We start from the raw sequence: 19,189 nt of genomic DNA, 5'->3' as shown, positions 1-19,189 counted from the left end.
TGGTCTTTTTTTTTTTTACACCAAAAACTGGAGTAGGTTTCTTAATAAATGACCCCCTTTCTGTTTTTATGGCGGTGTCAGCACTGGGAGGGAAAATGGGTGTAGTAAGCTATGTTAATTAGGAACTGTGAGTGTTAAAAATTTGTAAAAAAAAAAAAAAAAAAAGGATAATCTTACTGCGTATAAAAAATGCAGTTTGTTAAATTTGGCGTAGATTATGGCGATATGATTAATCCCCCACCCCGCTTGTGTCTCTAAATCCATCAAATGTCGTTTGAGGAGGTGGTACAAACATTTCTACATATAGACTGACTGAATCAAGAGCAACTTCCTAATAGTCTATGCCAGGGGTAGGCAACCTTCGGCACTCCAGCTGTCGTGAAACTACAATTCCCAGCATGCTCCATTCATTTCCATGACAGTTCTGAGAAGAGCATAGGAAGCATGCCTGCTGGGAGTTGTAGTTTCACAACAGCTGGAGTGTCGGAGGTTCCCTACCCCTGCTCTAGGCCAATGTTCCCCAACCTATAGCTCTCCAGCTGTTGCAAAACTACAATTCCCATCAGGGCATGATGGGTGTTGTAGTTCTTCAACAGCTGGAGAGCCACAGGTTAGAGATCTGTGATACATTGTAACAAACTCTCAGGACAGGAGAGGGTTTTCTGCTGTTAGCTTCCCCTCTGTGCTGCCATAAGACTCATCTCATTTATGATGACGTGTGCGCCTTGTCTTAAATTAGGCGCATCTGTGATAGTCCTTGCGTCTGGCGTAAAAACAAGTTTTTCCTCAACATGTATGCCTCTTTCCAGGTGTAAATGTTAGTAAATTTGCCAGGGCTGGATGCCCGACACGCCCACACTCCGCCCCAATCCCGCTCAACTGGCAAAGATGTAACGGCCAGTTAAAAAAGGGACGGAGGACTACACTTGAAATAGTCGCAGGTCCCTTAGTAAATGTGCCCCGATGTGTTTAGCTTGCTGAGGACTGTCTACACTGATACACTGTAACAAACTGTCAGCCGCGAGAAATATTAGACCAAATGCCCACATCGACTGATTTTTGCCATGGATTACCCCTCCTATCCATCAACAGTCCCACAATAAGTGTCTAAATCCACACATGTGAACAGACCCTTTGGTTGGCACATGGTCATCAGGGTTTGGATGTAATGTTTCCACCCACTGACAGCAAGCAGAGATTGAACATGGTATCAACCCAGAGTCTGGAACAGGAAGGAGATCAGCTCCCACAGGATTGTCTACCCTGATGCACTGCGACAAAGTCTCAGCTGTGTGAGCAAGAATAGGTCAGGATGTGCAATGTTTCCATTTACTGACAGCAAGCTTATTGGAAAGTTGCAGAACTTTTCATTACAGAGTGTGAAGTTCATAAAAGTTGATTATCGGTGATGGCCTTGAGGAAGACATCCTGGTAGAGTCAGGGCAGGCGCCATGTTGACCCGTCATGGCGCGGACGCTGTCAGTCTCTTCTGAATAAAACCCCTGTCATTTATTCTACAGATTTTATCTACTTAGAAAATTAGATTTCCAGACCAAGGGGTTTTTTTTTTTCCCATGTCCCAGCGCTCGCCTAACCCAGATTCGGAGGCATTGTACGTGAATGGCGTTTTCTCCCCGGGGGCGGCCTCCAGTGGATAATGTTTTATAGGTGAAATTTCTCATTTCAGGAGCCAAGAAGAATGCGCTATTAGTTGATTATTCTCATAACAAACAAGCCGTGTTCTGTTGCTACCTGCCTGGTCATTGTTTCTCGCCGCGTTCGCTTTGCAGTGGTATTTGGACGGATTCCTGCTCGCTTTAAGCACAAAAAGCCATTTCTGTTACAATGGACCCTAACAACACAATGACGGCATTAAGGATTTATGTGGAGGATTCATTATTTTCTCCTCTTTTGTTCCTTCCAGGATGTCTTCCAAGCGACCAGCCTCTCCGTATGGGGAAGCAGATGGAGAGGTAGCCATGGTGACAAGCCGGCAGAAAATGGAAGACGAGGAGAGTGGAGGCCTCGCAGCCTTTCACCTTCCCCTGCACGCCAGTTTCCCCAATAAGACTCAGTCGGAGGAATTTCAGGCAGTTTCTCTGTTGACGCAAGACACCTGCGACCACAGGAGTCCCACGTACCAACACAACTCAATGGTAGGTGGCGCCTCAAGTGGCACTCAAACAGATTTTCATCTGCCTGAACTTTACCTTTTTGGGGAAAAGTGGCAAAAAGTATCATTTCACCCATAGAAGGGGGCCTGTCACCTGTCCTAAAATATCAGATTTAATAATTTGATTATACTTGCATTCCCCATGAAATGGCAATTGTGGAACTTCTTTTCTAATAACACTGTATTGCGACCTTCCTCTGTTATTCCTCCTGAACATTCATGAATAGACTGACAAATGGATATTACTGTCCCCTTGTCTAATGGATGTGAACCCATACAGTCTGCCACTGTCCCCCCGACTAACAACAAGCAGTTGTGCATTTACTTATGAATTTCCAGGAGGAATAACAGAGGAATCGCATAACACAGAGCTCTATGAAGAACAACTCCAGAACTGTTTTATTCAGGAGGAATATAAATAGAAATAATACTTTTGGACAATGTCCACACATACAACAGTTATACGTAGTGGTGTATATTACTTTAAGGCTCCATTCACACAATTGTGCGGAACGGGTACAGACCCATTCATTCTCTATGGGGATGGAATGGATGCGGAGAGCACACTATGTGTTCTCCGCATTTCCGGAGCGCGGCCCCAATCTTCCGGTCCACAGATCCACGAGAAAATAGAGCATGTCCTATTAGAATAAGACTTCCTTATTTAGTGCCGGCCATGTGCGGCCCAGTGTATTGCGGATCTGCAATACACCATAGACGTGTGAATGGACCCTAAAGGAACTCTCCCATCTGTAATCAAGAGGATCTAACGCTAAGTCCACTGCTCTCTTGACCACACTCTGGTCCCGGCATGGATTAAGGTCTCTGAAGGTCAGGTTACTGCAATCAATGACTGGCCACAGCAGTGACATGCTGCTTGGGGGACACGTCACCACTGCAGTGGCGCACGTGACCCCCCCTCCCCTTACGTGCCAGAAGGTTACGTGGGGGGACTGGAGCACAGCAAAGAGAGCGATGGGCTGAAGGAGCTGGAACTGAGCAGTGGGGAACAGGAGCCACTCTCCTTTACACAAACCATGCCCCTTTAGTGTTTGCACTGCCCCTTTATCTCATGCCGCCCTCTCCCCCTCAGGGTATGTTTGGACGCTGAACCTGTGTCTGATGGCGCAGCATCCTCCTGTCATACACACTTATTCTGATTTCCAGGAGGTGGCAGGGGATTCTCTTGTGCTCAGGAGATTCGGCAACTCTCCCGAGAGTTCCCCTCTTATTCCAAGAGCCTCGCTTTAACGAACGTATGCCTTAAAAAGTCCCTCAGACCCAGAAAACCACCTCCACAGTTTCCTACCGCCTGTCTCAGTGTCACATGACCTTGTCATGTGACCTAATCCTAAAAATGTTTTTATTGGGGGAGGAAGGTGCTGAGTTTGGGAAATGTCCTTTGCTAATTTGATTGGCATTCAATATGAGACATGACAGGACGCCTTCAGGACGTTCCGCCACCAGGGTGTCATCATAGTCCACATTTTTGCTGCTACTAATCTGTGGAGAATCATTGGCTGAGAAGTTCAGGAACGTACATGAGTCTATAATGAATGGTTCTGCAGCTTCCTAATAGAATGTCTATTTTAATTCCTAGTCGGTTTCAAGATCTCTGCTTGCTGAAGGTGAATGGGAACAGTCATTAGTTACACCCAGAGGTTAAACACGGGTCCTGGCCTAGTCCTGCTCACTTAGCTAATGGGTTCTTACTGTGCATTAGGGTAGAGAATCCTCTGTGAGCCAAACACAGCAGCACAAATCTGTCTCCTGTCCTGGACTGATACATTGTGACGAGTCCTGCACCCGGGTGAGAAGTATTAACCATGTACATATTCTCAGTCTCCGGGTGGAAACCACAATGGTCCCATTCTCTCATAGCAAGCCGAAATCTTGTAAATTAATTTACACACAGAGTATACTAGTTTCCCGGCATAGATTTTTTTTTTTCTCAAACGAAAGTGGGTGGGGCTTGGTGGGAGGGGGTGTGGTCTTTTCCATAACTGGTGTGAATTATAGTGCAAAATCCATGCCACCTATTTTCTTTTCTTACCCCCAATGTCTATTAGAAAGTTGCAGTTTACATTATACAGTGATACAACCTTATTTCCACTAACCCTTTCAGATGGAATTTGCTACCTTAAAGGCAATGGCGCCATCCTGAGATTCAGACTAGAGATGAATTCAGATGAGCGCTGTTCACCATCAGTCCAGGCAGAGAAGGCCACCGCAGACACCATTTAGGTCAGTCTGGCCTACTGACGTGAAAGGGTGTGCGAGAAAAACTGCACATGGATGCCATCTGCATGCAGTCCATTTAAAAACACGTCCATGTTTAGTGGCCAGAACATGGAAAGTTTCACATTTCAGAAGCAGTCTCTCCCTGTGACACCGCACGCTGCAGTGATGTGTGACACTAAGGCTGCAGGGTCGGCAGAGGCGGGAGCTGCGCAGGTGCCACAGTCTGTCTCACATCTTTACCAGTGACGTATCGTAAAAGCATCTCCGAGGTTTTCCTTCCATCTTAACTTTCACTGCGGTTTCCTCATACATTAGTGGATTGAATGATATTAAATAGAACCCAGTTGTGCCATTAACGTAATTCAGTCTTAAAGCGCCGCTCGCTAATTGAGATTAAACCTGGAACCACCAGTGACTTTTGTGTCGACTTCTGTGAAGAAGCCATTGTTGTCGGGTGAATGCAACGGCCTCTTCTGTGTACACATAAAATGTGATTACTTGTCGAAGCGGCGCTCTCCGTTCTCCAGCGTGGCGAATAGATTTGCAGGGATTGTGTTAATGCTGGCTTACATACCATATGTGCAGTGTGCAGTATAAATCCCTACACGGGATTTCACACATTTTATCTTCAAACTCATGCTTCTGAGAGAGATAGGCACGCTTGTTTACCGATTGCTGCAGATCACGAGGATGCCACCGCTGTAGAACTTGGGCTTCCTTAGCCTGTTACACTGTGTCAGGGAGTCATATCATACTCTTCCAGTGCAATGCCACATGAAAGCTCCAATATAATCCTGGGATTTCAGCTGATCTGTACGGATGCAGGACGATGAGAAAACCAACTGCTCAGATATTAGCCTGTCAGCGACGATCTGCATCAAGACACTTGTTCTATGACTGTCATTGTGATTAACACAGCAAAAAAAGTATACAGTTGTGTCAAGGTTAAAGAACGTTGGTTATAATGACTAATAACTTCTCCCACTGGCTACAATATAAGTAGTACAATACCGCCCCCGTGTGCAAGAATATACCATAATACTGCCTTCTATATAATACTATTTGACTACTGTAATGCTGCCCCCTACGTACAAGAATATTACTATAATACTGCCTCCTATGTACAAGAATATAACTACTATAATACTGCCTCCTATGTACAAGAATATAACTACTATAATACTGCCCCCTATGTACAAGAATATAACTACTATAATACTGCCTCCTATGTACAAGAATATAACTACTATAATACTGCCCCCTATGTACAAGAATATAACTACTATAATACTGCCACCTATGTACAAGAATATAACTACTATAATACTGCCTCATGTACAGGAATATAACTACTATAATACTGTCTCCTATGTACAAGAATATAACTACTATAATACTGCCTCTTATGTACAAGAATATAACTACTATAATACTGCCCCCTATGTACAAGAATATAACTACTATAATACTGTCCGCTATGTAGAAGAATATAACTACTATAATACTGCCTCCTATGTACAAGAATATAACTATGAGAATACTGCATCCTATGTACAAGAAGATAACTACTATAATACTGCCTCCTATGTACAAGAAGATAACTACTATAATACTGCCTCCTATGTACAAGAATATAACTACTATAATACTGCGCCCATGTGCAAGAATATAACTACTATAATACTGCCCCATGTACAAGAATATAACTACTATAATACTTCTCCTATGTACAAGAATATAACTACTATAATACTGCCCCCTATATACAAGAATATAACTACTATAATACTGCCTCCCATGTACAAGAAGATAACTACTATAATACTGCCTCCTATGTACAAGAAGATAACTACTATAATACTGTCCTCTATGTATAAGAATATAACTACTATAATACTGTCCTCTATGTATAAGAAAATAACTACTATAATACTTCTCCTATGTACAAGAATATAACTACTATAATACTGCCCCCTATATACAAGAATATAACTACTATAATACTGCCTCCTATGTACAAGAAGATAACTACTATAATACTGCCTCCCATGTACAAGAAGATAACTACTATAATACTGCCTCCTATGTACAAGAAGATAACTACTATAATACTGTCCTCTATGTATAAGAATATAACTACTATAATACTGTCCTCTATGTATAAGAAAATAACTACTATAATACTTCTCCTATGTACAAGAATATAACTACTATAATACTGCCCCCTATATACAAGAATATAACTACTATAATACTGCCCCCTATATACAAGAATATAACTACTATAATACTGCCTCCCATGTACAAGAAGATAACTACTATAATACTGCCTCCTATGTACAAGAAGATAACTACTATAATACTGTCCTCTATGTATAAGAATATAACTACTATAATACTGTCCTCTATGAATAAGAAAATAACTACTATAATACTTCTCCTATGTACAAGAATATAACTACTATAATACTGCCCCCTATATACAAGAATATAACTACTATAATACTGCCTCCCATGTACAAGAAGATAACTACTATAATACTGCCTCCTATGTACAAGAAGATAACTACTATAATACTGCCCCCTATGTACAAGAATATAACTATGATAATACTGCCTTATATGTACAATAATAGAATAACTGTTTAGAACGGTCACAGATAAGAATATGAAGTTTTACTCATCGGCGCCTCCCTTTGGGGACATTACATGATGTCAGTAATTGTGTGAGATAATTGGATCTTTTTATTGTTGCCAAAAGACAGAATGACGTACCCGGGGAACAGATATGTTTAGTTTACAGATATGTGGGAGTTGCAGCCAACTGTCGCATTGTGCTCTGGCAGGTAGTGAGGCAGATTTTCTCTATTATCTCCTCTTTCTTACTCTGCACATGGGTTTAGGGGTTAAAGTTGTTCTCTGAGTTTTATTTCTGTGAAGGAGACAGGGGCGCTGTTGGTATAACGAACCCCCTCCGCTCCCCATCAGTATACCCGTCACTAACAACTTAGTTTCCTAAATACACTTTAGAGAGATGTGAGGTCCTGGGCAAAAAGGTAGCCTTCAATATAGTGAATGCAGCTCTGGATGTGAGTGGAGTATGACATGATGTAAGTGAAGGATATGTGCCCAAGAAGTACAACAAAGTTTCTTGCTGTGGATTTCACTAGGACAGAACCCTTTAAATGAGGACACCTCAGATTACACCCCTCCCTCTACTCAGTATACAGAGCTGCAAGGGAACAAGAGCCCCAGGGGCCCCATCTGAGGAGCTAATTAGAGATCTTATTTCCGCACACTCAGTCTACCGTATCTAAGTCACTGTCTAATACTGTAGAGCGGAGAGAACCCCTATGTATGTGAACGGCTCTGATTGTCCGCCCTGACCCTGTATACAAGTCCTTCCATCTGGGTGATGTCTGAGATTACTGGCCTCCTGGAGATCTGCGGCTGGGAAAGCTGGGTGATGTTAATATGGCCGCCAATGCAGATGTGTTGGGGTCCGTCCATGAGGAGCGGATTTACTGTTGATTTTTTTTTTTCTGCATCAAATCTAATGTTCTTTATGTTCATGAAATCACATGGATTTGCTGTCGGATTCGATGTGGAAAATGGTGCGGATTTAGTTATTTTTTCTGTGTATTTCCCACCTGAATTTTTATGATGAACAGAAGACAGTGGAGAAAATCTACAGCAAATCTGCAAGGTGTGGACGAGCCCTGACTGTATAACGTGAAGAATCCAGCCTAACTTGGTTGTCATCCAACTTAGGCTACTTTCACACTTGCATTCGGGGTTCCGTTTGAAGGCTCTCACAAGCAGCCCCGAACGGATCCGTCCAGCCCCAATGCATTCTGAGTGGATGCGGATCCGCTCAGAATGCATCAGTCTGGCTCCGTTTGGCCTCCATTCCGCTCAGCAGGCGGACACCTGAACGCTGCTTGCAGCATTTTCGTGTCCGCCTGGCCGTGCGGAGCCAAACGGATCTGTCCAGACTTACAATGTAAGTCAATGGGGACGGATCCGTTTGACGTTGACACAATATGGTGCAATTTTAAAACGGATCCGTCCCCCATTGACTTTCAATGTAAAGTCAGGACAGATGCGTCTGACTACAAATTGGACTTAGACTTTTTTCTGAAATATAATGCAGACGGATCCGTTCTGAACGGATACCATCGTCTGCATTATAGGAGCGGATCCGTCTGGCCTTAGGCTACTTTCACACTGGCGTTTCTGGGTCCGCTTGTGAGATCCGTTTCAGGGCTCTCACAAGCGGCCCAAAACGGATCGGTTTAGCCCCAATGCATTCTGAATGGATAAGGATCCGTTCAGAATGCATCAATTTGGCTGCGTTTGGTCTCCGACTTTTTTTTTAGGCGGTCACTAAAACGCATCTTGCAGCGTTTTGGTGTCCGCCTGACAATGCGGATCCAAACGGATCCATCCTGACTTACAGTATGGTGCAATTGAAAACGAATCTGTCCCCCATTCACTTTCAATGTAAGTCAAGACGGATCCGTTTTGACTTATACTTTTTTTTTTTTTATGAATAATGCAAACGGATCCGTTCTGAACGGATTCAAGCGTTTGCATTATCGGTGCGGATCCGTTTGTGCAAATACAAGACGTATCCGCACCGAACGCCAGTGTGAAAGTAGCCTTATCCGGACCCCTGAATGTCATATGAGGTGATGTCTCTTCTCCAGTGCAGGATGCAGGGGTAGCCTCTCAGGTTGGCAGCCCCTCCAGCTTTTTTTTCACCTCTGAAGACTGTACGTTAGTTATGAGTTGACACATCCTCCATATTGGCCGTATTGGGGAGATTTGCTTTGGAGTCGTTGGGTGACAGCTTCATTTAGAGCTGGTGACTGTGTTAGTTGTGAGAGGAGAGGACGACTCAAGGATTTACTGTGGAGACATGAAGCAGCCACCATGTCACCCGCCCTTTTATGTGTCGCATCATCGAGCGTCTCAGTTGTAAGGAATCCACAGCGGGAAGTTTTGTTTCTTCTCTTCGGATGATTCTGCCGCGGGTCATTGGCGATCACTGCATCCTTCGCTTACATTACTTGCCCGGCTGAGCTATTATTCCGCTCGCCTCCAGCACTCTTTTAATTTGGAAGAGCAAATGACTCCGTGTTCCGTGAGCGGTGGTTGTAGTCACTGCAGAGAGCAGACAAACGACTTCTCTGTCTCTGAAGTTGTAGAAAAGTTTGCAGGAAACATCACCACTGATTTCTGAGCTTGAAACGCGTCTGGCCTGGATTTGGTTGAATTTATCAGGGCCACTGCATGGATGTGATGACGTTTAAAGGGGCCATTTGCAGTGCAGTGTGTTTTGTGCCGTAGGTTCAGTTTAGCTCCATCCTCATAGAGCGGGATCATGAACACATTCCACCAATCCTGCCCATAGTGTACAAAGCAATCCTGCCCCCAAGAAATAGTGGCCCCCTGATAATCTTGGTTGGTGAATAGAATGTCAGAACTAAAGTGAAGACTGCCACTTGCACAGGCAAGAGGAAATAACTCCATATAATAATGCAGGTATATATCATTCAGAAAGCTGAGTGACAGACCCTACAGACACATTGATGGCAGCCAGCATGTGTATCAAGATAACTCAAATCCTGGCAATAGGAGACCATTTTGACGGGATTTCCAAGTCTGCCTTTAGTTTTAGGGGCCGTTCACACGGCGGATTTTGGTGCAGAATTTTGGCGCAGACAGCAGCAGCTGCGTGCTTTCTGCCTACCATTCATTTTAATGGGAGACTCTACTGAGGATTGGAACAGACATGTCCCTTCTCGCCGCGGCTTTAGGCCACCGCTTCGCCATCCTAAGTGCGGCCTCCATTTGAAATCATTGGAAGGCAGAAACTAAGCAGCCGCCAGCAAAATTTTAGCTTGGGTCTCCCTGCCAAAGTTCCAATGTGGTAAAAGTCACAATGTGAACGGCCCCTTAGGATTCCCAGGATTTAGGGGTCCTCGGGCTTGTTACGTTGTTGCTGGATACAGCAGTGTTTCTACCCAACTTTCCTAAGCCCTGCAGAGCCAATCTGCCTAAGGGCTCTTTGCACACGACCGTATGTATTTTGCGGTCTGCAAAAAACGGATCCGCAAAAAATATGGATGACGTCCATGTGCATTCTGTATTTTGCAGAACAGAACAGCTGGCCCCTAATAGAACAGTACTATCCTTGTCCGTAATGCGGAACGGAAATACGGACATACGGAAATGGAGTACCTTCGTTTTTTTTTGCGGACCCATTGAAATGAATGGTTCCGCATACGGTCCGCAAATAAAACAGAACGGACACGGAAATAAAATACGTTTGTGTGCATGAGCCCTAACTGTAGACCGATGCATCTACTACTCTCTCATCACTCTATAAGGCCTCCTGCACACGAACATGTGCGCCCCGTGGCCATGCTGCGGGTCGCAAAATGCGGACCGCAATGCACAAACACCGACCGTGGGGCAGCCGCCGCGGGTCACAAACCCATTCCCTTTAATGGGTCCGCGATCCGGCCGTTCCACTAAAAGATAGGACATGTTCTATCTTTTTGCGGAACGGAAGTACGGGACGAAACCCCACGGAAGCACTCTGTAGTGCTTTCGTAGTGTTCCGTGCTTCCTTTCCGCACCATTCCGCATCTCCGGATTTGCGGACCCATTGAAGTGAATGGGTCTGCTTTCGTGATGCGGAATGCACACTGAACAGTGCCCGTGTATTGCGGATCCGCAAATGCGGTCCGCAATACGGCAACGGGCAGCACACGTTCATGTGCAGGAGGCCTAACTAAGGGGATTTTAGAACTCCGGGAAAGCTCGTGGCTTCTGTCCTTGAAACCATCTCTAATGGTATTCCCTTACAGCACAGTCTAGCGCTGATCAGGTGACCTGATGTGGTGGAGGATAGGGGTGAAAGTGATGGTGGTAGTTAGAATGGTGATCATTATGATTAAGGGTAGACTGCGACAGGTCACGCAAATCCAGGTTGCAGAAAAATTGCGTGATACAAAAATACGTGCGACTTGTGTGCAATTAGTTGTCACACAACTATTTTAGAGCTGTGATTTGGCTGTAAAAACACTGGAGAGTCGCATGTCAGGCACAACTTCCATTAAAGTCAATGGAGGAAAACTTGCACACATCATTTATGTCTATATTTGTTGTGCCTGTTGCGTTAAAGCGTGCCTCATTGTGACACTATTGACAAATATTACATGCCGTACATTAAGGCGGGAGCTCATCGATGGTTGGCTCTAGTGATGAGCGAAGCAAGTTTCGGATGCCACATGTGAAGTCGCTTCGCTAAAACTTTTGTTTTAATGCAGTACGGAGATCCATCTCTATACAGCATTATATTGTACGGCCTCCGATGAGGCGAAGATAGTTATTCGCAAAGTTGCGCGAGACTTTGTTGAATAACTTTGGTGCTTGATTTTTAAAGTTGAAAACCACTTAAAAACTTTGCACCAAACTTGGCAGCACAGAGGGACTTAAAGGGGTTTTCCAAGACTTTAATACTGATCAGTGGGGGTCCCACATCCCAGACCTCCATCTATCAGCTGATTGAGAAGGCAGCATCGCTCCTGTGAGCACTGCAGCCTTCTCCGTGCTCACCAAGCACAGCGCCCTTCATTGAATAGTGGATGTTCTTGGTATTGCGCTCATCCCCATTCACTTGAATGGGACCGAGTTGCGTCTAGGCCATGTGACCAATGAATGTGTTGTCACTTGCTTAGTGAAAGCTGTGAGAAGGCCATGGCGCTCACAGGAGGGCTGGTGCCTTCTCAAACAGCTGATCGTGGGGGTCTCCGGTGTTGGCCTTTTTTTCCCTCTTTTATCTGTGCAGCCAGAAATCGGCTTTTGTGCAGTAGGTGGTGGTAAGTAACCTACAGAAGAGGCGATAGAATGGGTAGCCATGACTGAAGCCCCTAGAAAAGAATTGGAAGGCATCTGAGGCGCGTTCAAGGATCTCCTAGGCCCCCACCACGGTGGGACTTTCCGGCCCATTATCAGCCGGCTCCACGTGGCTCTGCTGTGAAAAGGTTCAGGATAATCTTTGCATAGAAACGATAAAGGCTTTGAAAACGATCAGACCCAGAAGTCTCCAAATCTCAGGAAACATGAAACGCGTGGGGTTTATGTGCCGCCGCTGTCAAGTCAACACGGCAGATTGAGAATCCCAAGCCGATATGGAAGCAAGAGATCAATGGATTATCCCGATACTAACCATCTTGTGGGAGCCCTGTAACGTGCCAGGGTTCCTATAGCTTGCGCGCCGCCCGCCTGACTGGCAGAGGAAGAGGGAGATTTACATAAGAGAACTCAGGGGCTTTGTCACGGCAATTGTATCAAGTGATATACAGTGGGAATGGAGTGGAGCGTGTCCCCGGGTGGAAGGCGGCTTACGGGCTCGCACCGCGCAGATTACTGCTTTATCTTGTCATACTAAATTAACGCGGCAGCGCACAACTAAACAGGGCTGACCTCTTCATCTGGAGAAATTGCAGCCTGGAGGAGAGATGGTATTTAAGACTCTCTCTGCTTCTTGTTCCCATTCTTCCCTCTCCCGGTTGATTAATATGTATGTGGGTGATTACAGGCGCTCAGGGCGGCGAGCGCGGCCGAATCATCGGAGGAGACGGAACAGACAAGATGCAGAATGACTGAGAGACAGCTGGTGAGAGGACTGAAAAACGACGGTCCAGTCTGGATGTGCCCTCTCGGATGCAGCAGGGCTGAATGGCTTCTTTGAACTCTTTGGGGCTACATCTTTTTTTGGAAGAGATAACGCAGCAGGTGCTGTGTGCAGTCCTATGTAACTCTACAGATAACACACAGTAATAACACTGAGAACAGATCATGTAGTAGATGTTAGCAGCAGTCCAATCTACCACCACAGATAACACAGTGATTACTCTCTGAGTACAGATAATGTAGTACATATTTCCTGCAGTCCTATGCAACGCCACAGAAAACACAGTGATTGCTCTCTGAGAACAGATCATTTATTAGCTGTTACGTGCAGTCCTATGTAGCATCACAGATAAGGCAGTGATTACTCTCTGAGTACAGATAATGTAGTACATCTTTCCTGCAGTCCTATGTAATGCCACAGAAGACACAGTTATTGCTATCTGGTAACATATAATGTATTAGATGTTACCTGCAGTCCTATGTAACACCAGTGATAACACACAGTAATTACTCTCTGAGTACAGAAAATGTAGTAAATGTTAACTGCAGTCCTATGTAACACCACAGATAACACACTGTAATTACTCTGAGTACAGATACTGTAGTAAATGTCACCTGCAGTCCTATGTAACACCCCAGATAACACATAGTGATAACTCTCTGAGTACAGATAATGTAGTAGATGTTGCCTGCAGTCCTATGTAACACCACAGATAACGCACTGATAACTAAGTACAGATAATATAGAAAGTTCCCTGCTTCAATAATCACTACTTTATGTCAGTTTTCAGCTTGTGCTGTGTACACTGAGGGAAGGGTCAACAGTCATCTCATTATCATAAGAGGGTGGGTTATACTAAAAGGTAACATCTTAAAAGAATCACTAAGTGAATAACACATGATCCACCATTTTAAAGGCGTTGTCCCATTAAGACAACTTATTCCTATCCACAGGATAGGAGACAAGTGTCTGATCAGCGGGGGTCCTCTGCTGATACACTGTATAGGGGCGGTGGTCATTCATGCGTGCTGTCCCTCCACACAAGTCAATGGTCAGACACTTATTCTCTACCCTGTGGATAGGGATACGTTGTCTTAACGGGTCAACCACTTGAAGATGATTAGCCCTCCTCATCCCTCTCCCTGTACATGTCACTGAGCATGCTCACTACACTCTCCCATAAAAATCAATAGGTGATGAAGACTGCTCAACTCCTCCCACTCTCGGCACAGTGACATGCACACGCAACATTGTCCCATGGACGTTTACAGATGATAGGGATGCTTCAGTCACATCCAGAGCTGCATTCACACTTTCACTGCATTCTGGGAGCCTAGCTGTTACACCATGGATAGTCTCTTTCCATGTGATAGTAAACAACTGCAAATGAAGCTTTCGATGTGACTAGAGCATGACTTCAGATGCGCAAGAGGCTTTATAACTTTCTGTGTAGATTCTGTCTGTCCTATGGCGCGGTCCAGTACGTGAATCTGACATTTAAACCAATCCTCCAGGACATTCTCGCATGAACGTATCGCGGCGCTCCAGGTTTTCGGTTTTGATCAGTGACTCCTTTCTGATTTAATTTCTATTAACACATTGTATTCAGCGCATTCTGGAGTAAACTGCGCTGTGTTAATTAAGATTCCGCCCGCATTGATCCTTGTGGGGCGAATGCGCCACTGTCTATGGCTCCTATATAAACCCGATGGTGAATGAGCAGGAAATCTATGAAATTAATTAGGAGAGATGGAGAGTGACTCTTGTGAGTCGGCCGTCCGCTTTGTGCGCTCGCTCTGTGTGTTACGAGAGTCTAAGTGCTCAATAGGAGCTTTTTAATTATGAGCTCCCTGTTTGATCTCGCTGCATATAATGAATGGATTTCCAGCGACTTTTGTGGAAGCGTCTCTGTGTTGCGTGACTGACTGATACCTGCCTGCTAATTCTCCCCTGATTTACATGGAAGCATTCACGTCAGTAACAGCCGCTATTGTTCCCCGCCGCCGGTGGACGCTAACGAGAGTGGAAAACGCTAGGTTCTAGCCCACATTGGGCCCTTTATTTATGCGTCCAGCGGGAGTCACCATTTTGTGGGTTGCACCAATATTCAGCTTATTGATCTGGTAGGAACGAATGACAAAACACTTGCTTCCAACAAGAGGAGTTTCCCTTTAAGGCGGTATCTGCCTGCCACCGTGTATAGGTCTGCTTTAAAGGGGTTATACCATGAATTATCAAAAAAATGACAATCGTCATAGAGTACATGATAATTTCTTTCTAACAAAGCTAGAACCAGCCCTGAACCTCACATGGGTCAAATGATGCCCCCCCCCCCATTCATTGCTCTGCTGGATTTGTTTCAGCCTGGCAACTCAGGGGTGTGTCCTTTTTCAGAAGGCTTGTCCTTTGTGCTGTAGCTCTTTCCCTGTAACTGACACAGCTTTTAATAGAAGATACAGCTGGTGGCAGTTGAAGATTTAATCTGAGCGCGTGCGACCACTTCAGTGAGGTGGGCGAGAAATAGGAATAAGATGAGACAGCAGGTGGCGCTATACAGTGAATAGCTCAGCGCCTATATTAAGTTTTTAATGACATGCAATTACAAAAGTATTCAGATCCAGGTGCTGGTTTGAAAAAGGTTGAATATTTTTAGTGGCACAACCCCTTTAAGAGGCAGGTTGCTGATTTTCAGAGGGGTATTCCACACTGAACCCTTATGGGGTCTCCCCCATTGTATTTGGATAGTGTGGCGTTGGACTTGGGGACTTCTGGCTACAGATGGAGTTCCCCTTTAATGTTTCCACTCATGCAGTGTTTGCATGCCTTTTACAAACCGTGAACCATGATCCTGTGCTACAAGGGGTTGCATTCAGTACTCCTAAACTGGATGGATCATCAACCTCACTATTTCACATAAGGGGTGGGGCTGTGACAACCAGTTTAAACTCATTTCGGGCTGCCGTACAAATTGGGTTACTGGCCATTACGGTCAGAATGATCTTAAGGTTCTTCACCTGTACGAGCCGCGTTGCAAAAGCGTGCCAACCCGCGGTATATCCATTTTACTGACTTTGTACATTAGTATGAAAGTAATATATATAGCTAATGCAACCTTAAGTCTATTTTCACATCTGCGCTTTGTATTACAACCTTGAGATCTGGCAGAGGATCTCAAAACCGGAGCAAAACGCTTCAATTTTGTCCCCATTCATTGTCAATGGGTCAAAACGGATCAGCTCTGTGACTGGACACAAAACCGCTGCGGTTCTGTGTCCAGTCTGCGAAACTGAACAAACCGGTTTCGGCACTAAAGACAATGTAAGTAAGTGGTGTAGGATCCGTTTTTTTCAGATGCAAAAACAAATGGATCCGTCACCCTTTGACTTACAGTGTTTTTAGTGCCACTTGTTCAGTTCCGATTTAATACAACCACATCCACGGGCAGTGTAATAGGGAGTGGGTGCGTAGGAGAGATGAATATAGTATGTTGCTCCCTGGGGAGAATCTGGAGGATGACTGTAGCAGTGGGATTAGTGAAAGGACACGCAGCCCCCCCCCATTTTGTTCTATGGTGCACATTGGCAGGAATGCGTATTCCGCTGTAGCACTAGGTCAGGTACTATAACTCATGTGGTGCTTTCATCTTCTTCCCTGAGACGCCTAATAACACCTTGTAGTTGTCGGCTGGCCCCATATAATGTGTCGCTCCAGGTCCTCAGTCTCTGAACAGTAAGTCCTGTCCCTGCAGGTTTTATGATCGGAAAATGCAGAGAAGTCGGCCGAGTCGCTGCGTCCATGGAATCTGCATTACTTACGTGTTTTGTGGTGGAGTTAATATGTTTAACGTATTATTTGTATTTTATTTTTGCTTTTAACGTTCTGTTTACTGTCATTCTTATGAATTAGCCCTCAGCCTTTGCCTGATCTATCACTGCATTCAGCACTGGCCGCCTTTTACAAATTAATCCATTCACCCGGATGGTAAATTTCTGGACATTCCTGGTCAGGTGCCGACCTTCCCACCTCATCCGCAATCCATTCCCTGGTGATGTTGGCGATTTCACCTGTATCCCAGATCCTGTTCCTCCCCCTCCCCCACACATTTGCTGTCACTTTCAATTATATACGGCTAAGTGGCACAATTACAAGGTTGCCATCTAAGATGAGCCTAATATCGGGGACACATGGTCTATTGTCAGCTGGCACGTTCGCAATCATTAATTTAATTTAGTTTTCAGAGATGAGCTGCAGGAATGGTGGAGATACATTGGAGGGGGGGGGGGGGGGGGGTGATCCGAGTTCTGGAATAATTCCATGCTATTCATTGTGGAAACACCCAGCAAATCGGCCAGATGGAGCCGCTCTGAACCTTGGGTGATCCGTGCGCTGTTCCCCAGCCCACTTATAATCTTGCCTGTGCTGCGCTGAACGTCAAATATGTGATTGGTCAGCCACCATTTTATTTTGGCGGCCGTATGATTCCTTTACGAACAGTTCAACAATTTTCATGCTAAAGGTTAAACAATGTAATACGTTAAAGATCGTGGGTGGGTCCGTTTATGGAACAAAATGGCACTGATATGGCGTAAAACATGGCGCTGTTATGTCCTCCACATATGACGCCGTAGCTTCCTCATCCAATACAGACAAAGCTGAGAGTTTCCAAAGCGGCTACGCTGTTGCAATATCTATGCCCCAATAATGGCTTCCGCATGTAGCAGATATCAAACAGCATCTCAGCGGGTCCATACGTTGTGAACACAACACGATCTGGCTCCCTTTTTTTATCTCCTCTCTTTGCAGCCGGCTGCCATGTTTGGGGAAGGGGCAAGTAGATTTGTAGACATGGCCTACACAGGTTCTAACGTCCTGTTTTTCTTCTCAACCTTCTAGGATATAGACGGCAATAAGGCGGTCTCTTCATTTGCCCCTCAAAACTCAGCTACCTCACCCCTGAAGGCAGATGAAGGTGGGAGACAGAGCGGCGAATCCTTGTCTAACACCGCATTGGGGACCCCCGAAAGGCGAAAAGGTAGCTTAGCCGACGTGGTGGACACACTGAAGCAACGGAAAATGGAGGAGCTGATCAAAAGCGAACCAGAAGGTAAGAGCAACATGGCGGACTTGCAGCAGAACGAACGCTGTGAATTGTTTTGTGTGGTGGAAATAGTTACCATGCCTCACCATGTGCAGCCTGAATGATCAGGGGTGATCCCATGATGCATCATTATTGTTCAAGACTGTGTGCCCCTGACAAAGCAGTGCCTGTGTGGGTGGAGTCTGACACCTGTGTGCTACCATGGGACTATTATCGACCCTACGGAAGAGATGGGTTTTCATTAAGGAGCGGAGTTTCCCTTTAAGCTGAGTTTGCTCATCATCTTCTGAGTCATCCACATGGTTGATACAACAGATGTCTGATTCTATAGGGCAAGTTTGGTTTCTTTGTGTGCACATATCTTATGTTCGTTCGTGTAGCTGCAGGTAATTTATGCTACGGAGTCGCCATTGTCAGGAACCTGTGCAAACACTACAGACGTCCCATAGCCACATTCTTGTCATAGTTGTGATTTAATCCCCATTGTGATGGAGTTGTGTGCCACTGGCTCCTGGCATTGTCTGCAGTGGCAGAGGTCGTGGCAGAGCGCTCGCCCGGCGCTGTGTACCTTTTTCATACAATGCGCACTGTTGCAATGCTCTGGCACTCTGGCTGTTGAAAGCCGGCTGCATTGTCTCCTGCCACAAAGAGGGAACATACTGGATTACATTTCTGTTTACTCTCTACATAAACAAGGAGGCATGGAGGGACTTGCCGTACGGAGAGGCAACTGGGAGGAGGCTGGGTCATCGGACGGCGAATCGGCCCTGTCGTTACATGCACAAAACTATGAACGCATCCCATCCCCATACCCAGCACCATCAGTTACCCATTGTTAAATTGTTTTCAAGATGGCGGAGGCGTAGGGTAACTTACATCATGGTCTCTGATACATAACTGAAACAACTGAGACATCTCCCATCTTGACTCCTGACTTTCAACTCACCCTTTGTTTGTGTGGATATAT

General features: G+C 45.2%; 1 protein-coding gene across 4 annotated transcripts in view; it reads left to right on the top strand.

The window, feature by feature from the left end:
* Positions 1-19,189, top strand: part of SOX5 (SRY-box transcription factor 5) — a 195,926-nt gene that overhangs the window by 30,731 nt on the left and 146,006 nt on the right. For 3 of the 4 annotated variants that reach the window (XM_044281304.1, XM_044281305.1, XM_044281303.1), the window contains 2 exons: positions 1,925-2,156; positions 18,018-18,228. In XM_044281304.1, coding sequence (XP_044137239.1) covers positions 1,925-2,156; positions 18,018-18,228 — 443 coding nt within the window. The remainder of the gene's footprint in view (positions 1-1,924; positions 2,157-18,017; positions 18,229-19,189) is intronic. The other variant, XM_044281306.1, reaches the window with a different exon arrangement.

Source organism: Bufo gargarizans, chromosome 2, assembly GCF_014858855.1.
Source record: "Bufo gargarizans isolate SCDJY-AF-19 chromosome 2, ASM1485885v1, whole genome shotgun sequence".
Taxonomy (NCBI): Eukaryota; Metazoa; Chordata; class Amphibia; order Anura; family Bufonidae; genus Bufo; species Bufo gargarizans.
This window is presented reverse-complemented; position numbering and strand designations above follow the sequence as displayed.